The 14663-nt window shown below is 43.5% G+C and overlaps 1 protein-coding gene across 2 annotated transcripts in view; it reads left to right on the top strand.

The window, feature by feature from the left end:
• LOC144693355 (spectrin beta chain, non-erythrocytic 1-like) overlaps positions 1–14663 on the top strand; it is a 559404-nt gene that overhangs the window by 530812 nt on the left and 13929 nt on the right. For both annotated transcript variants that reach the window (XM_078563183.1, XM_078563184.1), the window contains exons 33-34: positions 11388–11662; positions 13408–13581. In XM_078563183.1, the coding sequence (XP_078419309.1) occupies positions 11388–11662; positions 13408–13581 (449 nt within the window). The remainder of the gene's footprint in view (positions 1–11387; positions 11663–13407; positions 13582–14663) is intronic.

Genomic DNA, 14663 nt, shown 5'->3' with positions numbered 1-14663 from the left:
AACGTCCATATCCCATGAACAAATGAAAAATGCAAGTGAGTTGGTAACCAGTTATTCAGTATGACTCCTAGCTGCCAGAGAAAATATTATGCTGGTGTTGGTAGTTAAGTTGATACTCTGAAATCAAGGAATAAGATGGAAACAAAGAAAACTTACATGTCATACAGATTTCTGTTCAGTGTGCTCTAGTTTGTGGCATATTCTCACTAAAGTGACTCACTTAAGAAAAGAGAAAGGGAGAAAACAGCCTATTACAGATCAGTCAGTCGTGGGGGTAGTTAGTTTATAAATGAGCAGTCAGGGAACAGTGATCATAATATATTGAATTCATAAAATACGGAAAGGACAAAGAAAACACAGTTATTAAGATTCCAGATTTTGATAAGGCTAACTTCAACGGGATGAGACTGATGGCAGCAAACTGGTCAAAACTGTTATTGGGTAAAACTACAGATGAACAGTGGGAAGCTTTCTATAAAAACTTAGCTTAATACAGGACCAGTATATACCCCTAAAGGGCAAGAGCTCTTCTTACCAAATGAAACAACTATAGTTAACAAAATTCTTGGAGAGAATGCAAAACTGGAGCAAAGAGTATTAAAAAAGTGCAAATGGTAGAGTAAATCCTAGGGACTGGCAGAGATATAAAGAATAAGAAAGGAAGACAAGGAAGGTAGGAAGAGCCACAAAGGGGAATATCAAAAGAAACTTATGAGTAATATAAAAATTTACGCAAGTTTTTACCATTATATTAAAATGAGTAGTCAAGAGTATTGTGGGCCCTTTAAGAACAGATGCAATTAATATAGCAAATGTAGGTAAAATAGCAGACTTAACTGAATAATTTTGTGTCAGTTTTCACAATAGAGGAAAGGGATAATATACGTGACATTCTGGAGAAACTAACAGCGAATCAAGGACTGGAACTTAAAAAGGATAATGTAAGTAAGAAAACATTATGAGAAAAAATAGTGGCTTAAAGGCTGACCAATCCCTAAGGGCCAGATGGTTTCCACTCTTGGGATTTTATCAAAGCAGGTATGGAAATTTCAGATGTTTTAGCCATAATCTTCCAGATTGTCCCTTTAGATGGAAAATTGCAAATGGGGGAGAGCGGGGAGAGAGAAACATGGAAACTTTAGACTTATTATTCTAACATAATTGTGGGTAAATTAATGAAACCTACACTTAATGGCAAAGTGACAGGGAAATTTGAGCTGATTACACTGAACAAACCTGGATTTTTAATGTGTAGATCATGTGCAGCAAACCTAATTGGACTCTTTGAGGAAGTAACTAAAGAACTAGGCAGGGGAATGTCTATGGATGTATTTTATATGCACTTCAAGAAGACATTCGACAAGTTCCCCATTAGAAACTGTTCAGCTAAAATTAAAGCCCATGGAACAAAAGGCATATTATTGACCTGGTTAGGAGATATGTTGCATGGTAGAAGACAGAGTAGGGATAACAGGTAGGTACTCAGATTGAAAGGAAGCGACTAGTGGTGCCCCCCAGGTTTCTGTGCTGGGGCCTCAGCTAGCCAGTATAATTATTAATGACTTAGATAACACAATAAAGAACTGTATATCCAAGTTTGTCAATGACACCAATATTGATCTAAGTATCAGATCAGCAGATTGACTGCCTGGCGAGTGGGACGGCAGAAGGGGATCGAATGTCAGGTGAGTCTGACAGGGGAAGATCGGAGGATGAGAGGGATAGGGGTGAATCAGTAACTGGGGGCGGGTGGGGAGGTGGGTGCGAATCGGTCATTGCAAGGGGTTCAGACAGATGGGGGAGGGGAGGCAAATCAGTCATCATGAGGGATGAAGTCAAATTGCTCGCCATGGCAGGGTAGAGATCGTAAATCGGTCACCATAAGGGGCTTGGGAAAATAAGGATGGGTGGGGCAAATCAGTCATCATGGGGTGGGTGGCCGATCAAATTTGTCGTTGTGGGGGTCAGTCATGATGGGGTTGGGACCGGTGGGGGGTTGCAAATAGGTCATGACCTGGGGAGGGGCACAAATCCAACATTAAGAGAGTTGGGGAGCTGGGTGGTGATTTGGCTATCGTGGGTTGGGGCATGAATCATTCATGACCAGGGATTGAAGTGGGGGGGTGGCCAAGCAGTCATTATGGGGCGCTGGGACATTTTGGGGAGGTAGGGGTCAAATGACATCACGGGGGTCTGATTAAGTGCAGATAAGCTTGTTGGACCTGGAGGTAAACACTCCTGCTTCTCCTGACCTACAAGACTGGCCATGTCTATAAAACATGGAATGGACTGATGGGAATTGACAGAAAGAAGTACCTGGTGCCCCATGACAATGACAAAACATGAGGTAGTCATCCACACAAACTCCAAAGACCATATGTTTCTAAGACAGTATACCAACAATCTTTCTTCCTAAGAACATAAGAAATAGGAACAGGAGTGGACCATTCGGTCCCTCGAGCCTGCTCAGTCATTCAATAAGATCACCGTTGATCATCTTGTGTTTTGATTTCCACCTTCCCATTTAAACCGATAACCTTGGCTCCCCTTGCCCAACAAGAATCTATCTACCTCTGCCTTAAAAATATTCAATGACCCAGCCCCCACCTTCTGAGGCAGAGAATTCCAAAGTCGTACAACCCTCTGGGAGAAAAAAATTCTCCTCATTTCTGTCCTAAAAGAGCGAGCCCTAATTTTAAAACAGTGTCCCCTAGTTCTGGACTCACCCACGAGAGGAAACATCCTTTTGACGCCCACCTTGTCAAGGCCGTTCCGGATCTTGTATACTTCAATCAAATCACCCCTCACTCTTCTAAACTCCAGTGGAAACAAGCCCAGTCTGTCCAACCTTTCCTCATAAGACACCCCACTCATTCCAGGTATCAATCTAGTAAACCTCCTCCTCCTCTGTGCACAATCGCACAGTGGAACCAAAGCTGCTAAAGGGAATAGTCACCACCCCGTCACTTGAAATCTTCAAGACCCATCTTTAGATTATTTCCATTTAATAGTTTTCATTATCAGGAATACCATCTCAGCAGATCATGCCTGGTTTAGCTAGCACTACCCACATAAGTACAGACATTAGTTGGTGATGCCAACACGACTTAAGCAGAAGCATTACAATAAAGCCAGTGACTTCATGGATCTGATCCTTATCGGCTCCATTTATCTCCTGGGATTCCTGAAGTCTGGCAAACCCGGCATCCGTCAGATCAAAATAAAAATCTCTTCAATAGAAAGATTACACCTTCTCCATAGATCTTGCTGACTGGCCCCTTCCCACCCACTCCTGAGTGTGATTTGGTCACACTTACTCCTTAAGCTGCTGTTGTTAAAATTGGATTCCAAGAATGATCCCAGAAAACAAATCAGAATATTATCTCAATGGTGAATTATTAAGAACTATTCTGTGTCTAAACACAATTTATGCAACAGCAAAATCTCACAAGCGACAAGTAAACGTTGCTTGAGGGAGGAATGTTGGTCAAAACACTAGAACTCCTCTTCAAATAGTAGCACAGGATCTTTTACATCTGCCTGAACAACTAGAACAGACAAACAGGACAAAAGGTGAGACTACCAATAACATAGCACTCCCTCAGTACTGTGCTTCAGAAAATGCATCCCTCCCTCAGTACTCCCCTTATAGCAAAGCAGTACTCCAGCAGCACTACCCCTCTGAAAATGAAATACTCATGCAGTACTGTCCCTCCGACAATGCAGTACTCCTACTCCACTACCACTTGGATGTTGCAGTAATTCTACAATATTGCCCCTCAGACATTGCTGCACTTCCTCAGTCCTTTGACCAATTCAGCATTCCCAAAATATTGTGCCCAAGCAACCCACCTAGATTTTGTGCTCAAATCTGTAGCTGCTTTTTGTTTATTCATTCACGGGATGTGGGCTTCGCTGGCTGGGCCAGCATTTATTGCCCATCCATGGTTGCCCTTGAGAAGGCGGTGGTGAGCTGCCTTCTTGAATCGCTGCAGTCCATGTGGTGTAGATATACCTACAGTGCTCTTAGGAAGGGAGTTCCAGGATGTTGACCCCACGACTGAAGGAACAGCGATATATTTCTAAGTCAGGATGGTGAGTGGCTTGGAGGGGAACTTACAAGTGGTGGTGTTCCCATCTATGTGCTGTCCTTCTCCTTCTAGATGGTAGTGGCCATGGGTTTGGAAGGTGCTGTCTAAGGAGCCTTGGTGAATTACTGCAGTGCATCTTGTAGATGGTACACACTGCTGCTACTGTGTGTTGGTAGTGGAGGGAGTGAATGTTTGTGCATGTGGTGCCAATCAAGCAGACTGCTTTGCCCTGGACAGTGTCAAGCTTCTTGGGTGTTGTGGGAGCTGCACTCATCCAGGCAAGTGGGGAGTATGCTATCACAGTCCTGGCTTGTACCTTATAGATAGTGGACAGGCTTTGGGGAGTCAGGAGGTGAGTTACTCACTGCAGGATTCCTAGCCTCTGACCTGCTCTTGTAGCCAGAGTATTTATATGGCTAGTTCAGTTCAGTTTCTGGTCAATGGTAACCCCCCCCGCAGGATGTTGATAATGGGGGAATTCAGTCATGGTAATGCCATTGAATGTCAAGAGTGATGGTTAGATTCTCTTTTGTTGGAGATGGCCATTGCCTGGCACTTGTGTGGCATGAATGTTACTTGCCACTTTGTCAGCCCAAGCCTGGATATTGTCCAGGTCTTGCTTCAGTATGTGAGGAGTCGCGAATGGCACTGAACATTGTGCAATCATCAGCGAGCATCCCCATTTCTGACCTTATGATGGAAGGAAGGTCATTGATGAAGCAGCTGAAGATGAGCCTAGGACACTACCCTGAGGATCTCCTGCAGTGATGTCCTGGAGCTGAGATGACTAACCTCCAACAAACGCAACCATCTTCCTTTGTGCTAGGTATGACTCCAACCAGTGGAGCGTTTCCCCCCTGATTCCCATTGACTTATGCTAGGTCTCCTTGATGCCACACTGGGTCAAATGCGGCCTTGATGTCAAGGGCAAAATCACTTTCTTGTCCATGTTTGAACCAAGGTTGTAATGAGGCCAGGAGCTGAGTGGTCCTGGCAGAACTCAAACTGGTCATCAGTGAGCAAGTTATTGCCCTTCCATTACTTCACTGCTGATGGAGAGTAGATTGATGGGGGCGGTAATTGGCTGGGTTGGATTTGTCCTGCTTTTTGTGTACAGGGCACACCTGGGCAATTTTCTACATAGCTGGGTAGATGCCAGTGTTGTAGCTGTACTGGAACATCTTGGCTAGAGGCATGGCAAACCCTGGAGCACAAGTCATAAGTACTATTGTCGGAATATTGTCAGGGTCCATAGCCTTTGCAGTATCCAGTGCCTTCAGCCATTTCTTGATACCACGTGGAGTGAATCATATTGGCTGAAGAATGGCAGCTATGATGCTGGGGTCCTCTGGAGGAGGCAGGATTTTTTTAGGCTTAAGCTCCCTCTTTTCTCCAAGACATTCCCAATCTCTTTATTTGACTTGTGTCTTGAGCCATCCCAAGTTAGAGGATAGGTGACCTGCTCTGAATTCGGCAGTTCCTTCAGGAAATGCTGAGACCCACAGTTGGCTTTTCCACAAATCAAAGCAACTACAACAACAAAAACAACTTGCATTTATATAGCACCTTTAAGATAATCAAAGCCTTCCAAGGCACTTTACAGAGGCATTACAAATCAAAATATGACATCGAGCCACATAAGGAGATATTAGGTTGGATGATCAAAAGCTTGGTCAATGAGGTAGATTTTAAGGATTGTCTTAAAGGAAGAAAGCAAGGTAGAGAGGTGTAGGGAGTGTGTTCCAGAGCTTAGGGTTGAAGGTACAGCCACCAACAGTGGAGTGATTATAATCCAGAGTGCTCAAGAGACTGGATTTAGATGAATGCAGAGATCTCAAAGAGTTGTGGGACTGGAGAAGGTTACAGAGGGAGGGAGAGGTGAGACCATGGAGGACTTGAACACAAAGATAAGAACTTTAAAACTGAGGCATTGCCTATAACCAGGAGCCAGAGTAGACCCTCCAGTGCAGACCTGTTAGGGGAAATGGGATTTTGTGCAAGTAAGGACATGGCTGCAGAGTTTTGGATGACCTCAAGGTTATGGAGAGTAGAGCATGGGAGGCCAGCTCGCAGTGTGTTGGAATAATCGAGCCTAGAGGTAACAAAGGAATGGATGAAGGTTTCGGTAGCAGATGAGCTGAAGCAGGACCAGAGTCTGGCGATGTGGGGCTAGAAATAGACGGTCTCAGTGACGGGGCGGATATATGGTTGGAATTTCTTCTTGGTGTTAGATATTGCACCGAGGTTGCAAACAGTCTGGTTTAGCCTCAGACTGTTGCCAGGGAGACGGATGGAGTCAGAGACTAGGGAATGGAGTTTATGGCAGGGACCAAAAAGAATGGCTTCGTACTACCCAATATTTAAATTGAAGACATTTCTACTCATCCAGCACTGGACTTTGGACATGCAGATTGAGGATTGGTTATATGTGCGGCATTGTGAGCAAACCTGTGGTTTGCCACCGCGGCAGAGTGTCCACTATCTTTAAATTTGGTGAGTAGGTTTTTCACGAGTAATATAGAGAATGATGTGAGTAATGAGCTACCAACCAAAGACTCGATGGCCACTTTGAGTTCCCAGCCAGTGTGAACAGCATTCCCATCCAGGCTAATGAATCAGAGGCCTGGCAGATTTGAACTACTGGACCTAATTTGAGGGCCTCTGCTCAGCCACATGCCCTTTTGGGTAGAAAGCAGCAGCTAACCTGACAGGCAAAACATGTAGACCAAAGTTCCCTTCTCAGGGCTAAGGGAGAGCTATTAGTAGTAAGATAATTTATAGGGGCGTGGTTTTATTCCAAAGGCCTTGTGATTGGACATGGTGCAGTGGAGACCTGGACTTTTCGCGTGGTGTCATAAGGCACTTGTGCTCTTCCTGGCCCCACTTGCACTAAAGAAAGTTTGTTTAAGTTACCTCAGTACTTCACAACCCCACAGCTTTGCCTGGTGGGGCCATTGCTGTGGGTATGAAAGGAATGGGTTGTAATGCCATCAGGGTCTTATGCATGCCATCCAGCACTAACATTGGAAATTGGCAAGGACAGAGCGGGAAATGGAGTTGCCCCATTTTAACTGCTGCCCTGCCACGTGCCCACCAACCTGCAGAGTTAAAATTTCCTGCTACATTTCAATGGACCCTGAACTGAAGCAGGTTCTTAAAATTGACTATCAAGTTGTTGAGTTGGTGATGGGTTTCCTCTCTAGTTGTGATCATTACGTAACAAGAACATACAGACACCAAGACATTAGGTAACGTTGGGCTTTTGATTCGCTTGGAAAGTGAATATATTCCAAATGCTGTTGGTTTCAGAACTACTGGTATTTATTTTAAAGCACACTACTGCGATCCATAGGATGTGGAGCAAAAACAGTCTTGTCCTAAGTTACAAAGGTGAGCTACTTTACGAAGAATAATCCCAGTTTCTGTAATCCACATAACTGAACTCCCTCATCACTGATATCATCCTGGTTAATCTCCCCTGGACCCCCTCCAAGGACTTGAAATCCTTCTCAAAATGTACTGCCCAGAATTGCATATAGTGGGCTGGATTTTCATCCTGGACGCGGGTAGCGGGAGTCGGGAAATTTCCCAGCTGAGCCTGCCCATCTTTGGAGGAAGTGCCAGCAAAGGTGGGATTTTCATTCTGGGGGGGGGGGGGGGGGGGCATGTGGCAGGTGCTGATGGGCATTAATGACAGCAAAACAAAGAACTGCCCTCCAGCCCTCAGTCTTCTTACCCGCCCGCCCCACACACTCCCCGTGCCAACTCATGCCACCTCATGCTCCCCCACCTAACTCCCATGGCCCCTCATACCTTCCATGTCAAGCTATGGCATTTCCATGCCCATTCGCCCACTGTCAGTCTACAGGACCAATGTACACTATAGTAACAATAAGGTGTGGAAAAGCTTTTTTAAAAAGTCATTCGTTCATAACCTCCTACTTCCTTAAAACAAAATTCCTTTCACTACAGCCCTATAAATGTGTCAATCATCTGGACCATTCAAAGTACCAATAGCTGAAACTGCAAGCACTTCAAACTTCTTTATCTTGTGTAAATAAACATTGCGTAATTGACAGAATAGATCAGAAAGTAAGAGCTGTCAAACAAGCAATGTTTTCCCTGGGGTGCAGCTGTCTCAGCGTCTAATAGATGTCAGGGCTCTCAGCCAAGGATGTATAATACATCACTTCAATTGTCCACATTATATTATGAGTCTGCCGATTTCAGCTGTCTATGTCCCTCTGAAGTCTGCAACTATGCTGCTCACCATTTACTACATTGCCGAGTTTTATATCAACCACTAAATTGTACTCCCTATATCCAAGATGATTTATATTTTACAAGAAAAGCCATGGCCCTAATACCAACCACTGGGGAACCCTCCTGCATCTTCTCTGTAGTCAGGTAAACATCAGTACATCATTACTCTCTGCTACATATTCCCTTGGCAGTTTTGTCCCCAAGTTAACACTGTCCCTTTAATGCCCTCTACTTCTACTTTCCAAAGAAGTTTGGTGTGTGTCACTTTATCAAGTGCTTTTTGGAAGTCCATATTTACACTACCGTCTGCACTATCTTCAACCCTCTCTGCTACTTCATTATTAGACTTCTTGTGGAACTGCTGCTTGAATCTTGGGGTTCTCCTTGTTTTGACCTCCATAGCCATCTGCCCACATTCTCTTCAGTGGATGGTCCTTGAGGGTCTCCTGTCCCCCACCTTCTCCCCCTCTACAAAACCATGGAAATACAGCCTCTCCTCTTGTCCACCTCTACAACTAAGGCATCGGATGTCACATCCATGAAACTAGGGGCTCTCTCTCTCTCTCTCTTCCTTGGTGCTCCATTTGTGCAGCTTCTAGTTGTCAGTGTAGGCAGCAAACACCCCTCCACAAGAAGAAGGCAGAGTGCAGCTCCCCTTTAAGAGGGACAGACTGTCTTTAAGTGGAGCAGGCTGGCTGCAGCACGTGCTGTCGGCGCACCGAGTGCGGCCCCCTGCTGAGTGACCAGGCAGCCAGCAGCACAGACCCTGCTTGGACCAAGGCTACAATCAAGTAAATCAGGAGGCAGCACCAAGCTCGCATGTTGCCCGTCTCCATGGCAGCGGGCACGGCACATTGCAAAGCGCCACCCCCTCCTCACCTGAAAACGGACCTTAACCAATTTTTAGCCTAAAGAAGTAGTTTTGGGCCAAGTAAATATGGTGTGGCTGCAATTTTTATTATTTACCATAAGAAACCAGGAGCAAGGTCACTCTTGCAGCTAATATCTACAACATGTGCACCTTTGAGTGAGGTCCAGCAGACACTCAGTACTGCAAGCCTTAACATAAAAACTTAAACAGCTTTATTATACAATCTGTAAACAATTCAAAAACCGCCCTCCGCTTGGCATGTTTGTAAACACAACATATTTATCCCACTCACCCAAAACTTTTATTGATGCTTGCTGAAGTGAAACAGTGTGCAGTATCATATTTTCCATGAACTGAAGCATTTGTGGTCCTCGCAGCATGTAAACATAACTAATATTTAGCCTAGAGATTACTGTTAGTGATATTAATAAATGAACCCTGACCATGCCCGCATGACTTTCCATTGTCTGTTATTTTTAGCACAGGTATTAGCATGTTAATATTTTACATTCCTGTACAGACATAGTGGACAATTTGTTAAATGATTGGCTCTTAGCAGTATTAGCAGACATTGTCATGCAAGCGGCAATATTAAGCTGGTGATTCAATTAACAGCGTCCTGTGTGTTACAAAAGATGCCTCTCCCATAAAAGGAGATGTGCACCATCAAGCATAAGAATAAAGCTTCAGTTCTTCATTCCACTGAGCTCCTGATTTCTGCGGTGTTGCCACGGCAAGGTGCCAAATAAAGGCCCGGCCTTTATAAAATTAAACGAAGAGTTAAGTGGAAGTTCTTGTATACCAATGGGAGCCTGTTACGAGTAATACTGAGAGCAAGTAGCCCCCATAACTCTCGAGGGACATATAAACCGGGGAAGATTAAAAGGAGAGGAAGACTATAACAACAACTTCTATTTATATAGCACCTTTAACATAATAAGATAACACAAGGCACTTCACAACACAAGATATTACACTGGGCCACATGAAGAGATATTAGGGCAGATTTTTTTCCTTTATCTTTCATGGGATAAGTGTGTTGCTGGAAAGGCCATATCTAATTTCCCTTGAACTGAGTGGCTTGCTTGGCCATTTTAAAGGGCAGTTAAGAGTCAACCACATTGCTGTGTGGAGTCACATCAAGCCAGACCAGGTAAGGATGGCAGATTTCCTTCCCTAAAGGGCATTAGTGAACCAGATGGGTTTTTACTGCAATCAGTGATGGTTTCATGGTCACTATTACTGAGACGAGCGTTATATTTTATTAATTGCACACACATTCCACTGGCTGCACTGGTGGATTTTGAACCCATGTCCCCACTGCATTAGCCTGGGTTGCTGGATTACTAGTCCATGACATCACCACTTCACCACCATCTATCCAGATGATCAAAAGCTTACTCAAAGGAGTGTCTTAAGGACGAAAGCAAGGTAGAGAGCTGGTGACTGGTAGGGAGGGAATTCCAGAGCTTTAGGGCCTTGGCAACTGAAGGCACAGCCACCAATGGTGAAGCGATTAAAATTGAGGGTGCTCAAGAGGCCAGAAATGGATAAGCGCAGATACCTTCGAGAATTGTGGCACTGGGAGAGATGCAGAGGTGGAGAAGGTGAGGCCATGGAGGGATTTAAAAACAAGAATGAGCATCATAAAATCGAAAAGTTGCTTGACTATATGATGTTTTGTGGGATAACTTTACCTTCAAGTACTTGTGGGGTAAAATTGTCCTATTCAGTGTGACCATATAAACACATTGATGTATTTGCATGACATTTCCCTGTTCAAAATTTTAATAAAAATATTAACCCATTTGAAATAAATGGGCTCTGTTAAAATAGCGGACAAAGGAATTGCATATAAACGTATTAATACAAATATCACACATCATTTAGAGTAAACCTGACTTGATAGTACTGTCCCTATAACGTAACATGCAGCAAGGCTAAATTAAAGCTAACCATGCATTGAAAATATACAGTTCTGTTGGTCTTTCTTCCTGGGATAACTGCTAGTGCAGATCATTGATCGCCTGTAGCCACTAATACCTAATGTAGTTCTCAGTTACGATGCATGACTCTGAAAACTAACACAGTCCAAGTTGCAGGTGATTTTCTTTTTAAGGCTCATGAATTTAGCCCCTCACATTATTTCCAATTTTCCATAGAGAACCACATCAGAAGATTTGTCTGGCTTGGTAAATGGGACTGAAAGTCCAGAAGAAAAGACATTAGAGATTGAAGATAAATCAGAGTTTGAAGAGAAGCACCATGCGAGAGCTTCCAAACCTCCACCCCTGATACTGCCAGAGCTGGAAATTGAGAAGCGCAGAGTTTCGTCCACGCTTCCCATTTTGACTTCGAGAGAAGAAGCTGCCCAACTGGAAGGCTACCTTGCACGTAAACATGAACTAGAAGGGCCTAACCGGAAAGCATCAAACAGGTGAACCTTTCAAGCTCTTAGTTTGTGGGAACTGAGTCCGAATGATATTCACATCTTCAATTGTGGCTCAGTTGGAGGCAGTCTCATCTCCAAGTCAGTCGGTTGTGGGTTTAAGTCCCACTCCAGAACTTGAGCACAAAAATCAAGGTTGACACAAGAGTGCAGTACTGAGGGAGTGCTGCACTGTCAGAGGTGCTTTCCTTCAGATGAAATGTTAACCCCCTGCCCTCTCAGGTAGACTTAAAATGTCCCATAGTGCTATTTTGAAGAAATGCATGAGAGTTATCCACTGTGTTCTGGCCAATATTTATCCCTCAATCAACAGCACAAACACTGATCATCTGGTCATTATCACATTGCTGTTTGTGGGGGTTTGCTGTGCACAAATTGGCTGCTGCTTTTCCTACATACAACGGTGACTACATTTCATAAGTAGCTCATAGGCTGTAAGGACCTTTGAACTGTCCGGTGGTCATGAAAGTCACTATATAAATACAAGTCTTTCTTTCTTTCTGATTGTAAGTCTTTTGTGGTGCAAGTCAATAACACAAAACTGTCCATAATTTGGCACTAGATTGGCAATATGAATAACTCAAAAATGCTACAGGCATGGCTGATTCAACACATGCACAGTTCTTAACAAATACATTGGGGATATCCAACAAAGGTTTAGTTTAAACCCATTAGGGAAAGACTTCATCTCTGTTAGATGTCAATTAAATCATAAATCAAATTTTTCTAAACTGCCTATTTCATCACATGGTGCATTGAAGAAATCTTCACCTCCTGTGCAGACAGTGCAGAAAGAGCTTTGTATTGCATCTGATCTGGGAGACCAGTGGCTCAAGACTGGAATCTCAAAAGTAGAAAAAAATGCTACATTCTGCAGCACCGGTCACCTTGATCACAAAAAAACCCCCTGTTTTCTATAAATTACATAAATGTTTCTCTGCTGACTCGGTGAATGAATTCACTGCTGATGGTACCAACTCTACCTTTCCGCCACTACTCTTAATCTCCATGCTGCCTGATTACTTTTGGATGTCAGATCGTAGGTGAGTCACAACTTCCTCCAGTTTAACATTGGAAAGATAAAAGCCTTTCCTCTCAGCCCACCTACAAACTTTATTCCCTGACTCCACCCCAATCCCACCACTTTCCTGAGGCTGAACCATACAATCCATAACCTTGAGCTTCTTTTTGATCCTGATTTGAGCTGTAACCCCAACATTCTATCATAAGAACTGCTTACTTCCCCACCTCCACAACATTGCCCGTGTCAGTTATTCTGACATTGAAACCTTCCTGTCGCCTGCACATTAAACTGCTTAAGGGTCTTTGCTGGCCCCTCTTTCTCCACTCTCCGCAAATCACAATAGGTCTAAAGCCTACCGGCCCTTTCAGCAAAGCAAGCCCTATTCACCCATTATCGCAATCCTCCAACGCATTAAATTCAAGATTCTTCTCCTGTTCAATCGGTAACCCCACGACCTTCCCACACCCTCTTCAAAACCTATCTTTCTCTTCAAACTTTCACTCACCACTCACAATTCTATCCCTTCCTGAATTAGTGTCCATTTTCATGATGCATATTTGTAAGCAGCTTAAGATATTCTTTACATTAAAGGTGCAATCTTAACACAAGTTGTTGTCATACAATGCTGGACGATACAGATTAGGAAGACCATTTTATTGATTTTGAAATTATACATTTGTGTACATTTATGTGCTGCATCCAAACTTAGGTCCTGGACTACCTTATATTGTGCCCTGAAGAGTGGCGAACTTTACTTCTATAAGGATACAAAGAATTATAGTGCAGGTGTAACATACCATGGAGAAGAGCCCCTGAACCTGAAAGGTGCTTCCTGTGAAGTGGCTGCTGATTACAAGAAGAAAAAACACGTATTTAAACTGCGGTGAGTAGGTTTGATGCTGGATAGAAGATTTAATGTTGCAAACATGGTGTTGAGTGATAGCTAAGATTCCCCTGTTGTTTGGCATAAAATTGCAATGTCAAAACAAGAACAGAAATGGGAGATACATCAACAAAATTTCCCAAGTGGAGACTGAAACTGCGATTGCAATGCCAATTTGAAATATGATTAAGAAGCAGAACTATTCTGAAATGAGTAGACTCATAGTTCCCTCTGCATGGGTGCATTGAAAGGCCAACAGGGATCCACCAAGATATGCTGTATCTGGACCAGCTTGTGTGATTTAACAATCAGCTTGCATATCTTATTCCAAACACCAGATTCATTACCATTTCTTTTAGCTACCAGTTTACTGGTACGATCTGAAGATTGAAGTAAACTTGCTGCAACATTTATAAAATCCCCAGTTTGTGCTTTCTGTCATTCCTTTTTAAAAATCATCGCAATGTTGGGCATCAAGCAAACACTATTACTGAATAAATCATGAAATGGGTTTTACTTTTGAAGATTGAAGATCTGAGTTTTTAATCAAGGTGCAATTTTCTCTCAATACATGTATTTGTTATTAACTGTCTACGTTAACTGTCCATAGAGGGATAACGGAGGTTCACCAGACTAACCCTTGGGATGGCGGGATTGTCTTATGAGGAGAGATTGAGGAAACTGGGTCTGTATTCTCTAGAGTTTAGAAGAATGAGGGGTGATCTCATTGAAACCTACAAAATCCTCACAGGGCGTGACAGGGTAGATGTAGATAGGGTAGGTGAGTCTAGAATGAGGGGACTCAGTCTCAGAATAAGGGGTAGGCCAATTAAGACTGATATGAGGAGGAATTTCTTCACTCAGAGGGTGGTGAACCTTTGGAATTCTGTACCCCAGAGGGCTGTGAAAGCTCAATCATTGAGTATGTTCAGACAGAAATCGATAGATTCCTGGATACTAATGACATTAAGGGATATGGGGATAATAGGGGAAAATGGTGTAGAGGTAGATGATCAGCCATGATCTATTTGAATGGCGGGATAAGCTCGATGGGCTGAATGGCCTACTCCTGCTCCCATTTT

Source organism: Cetorhinus maximus, chromosome 18 (genome assembly GCF_964194155.1).
Source record: "Cetorhinus maximus chromosome 18, sCetMax3.hap1.1, whole genome shotgun sequence".
Classification (NCBI taxonomy): domain Eukaryota; kingdom Metazoa; phylum Chordata; class Chondrichthyes; order Lamniformes; family Cetorhinidae; genus Cetorhinus; species Cetorhinus maximus.
The sequence above is the reverse complement of the archived record's forward strand: the minus strand, read 5'-3'. Positions and strand labels throughout refer to the sequence as shown.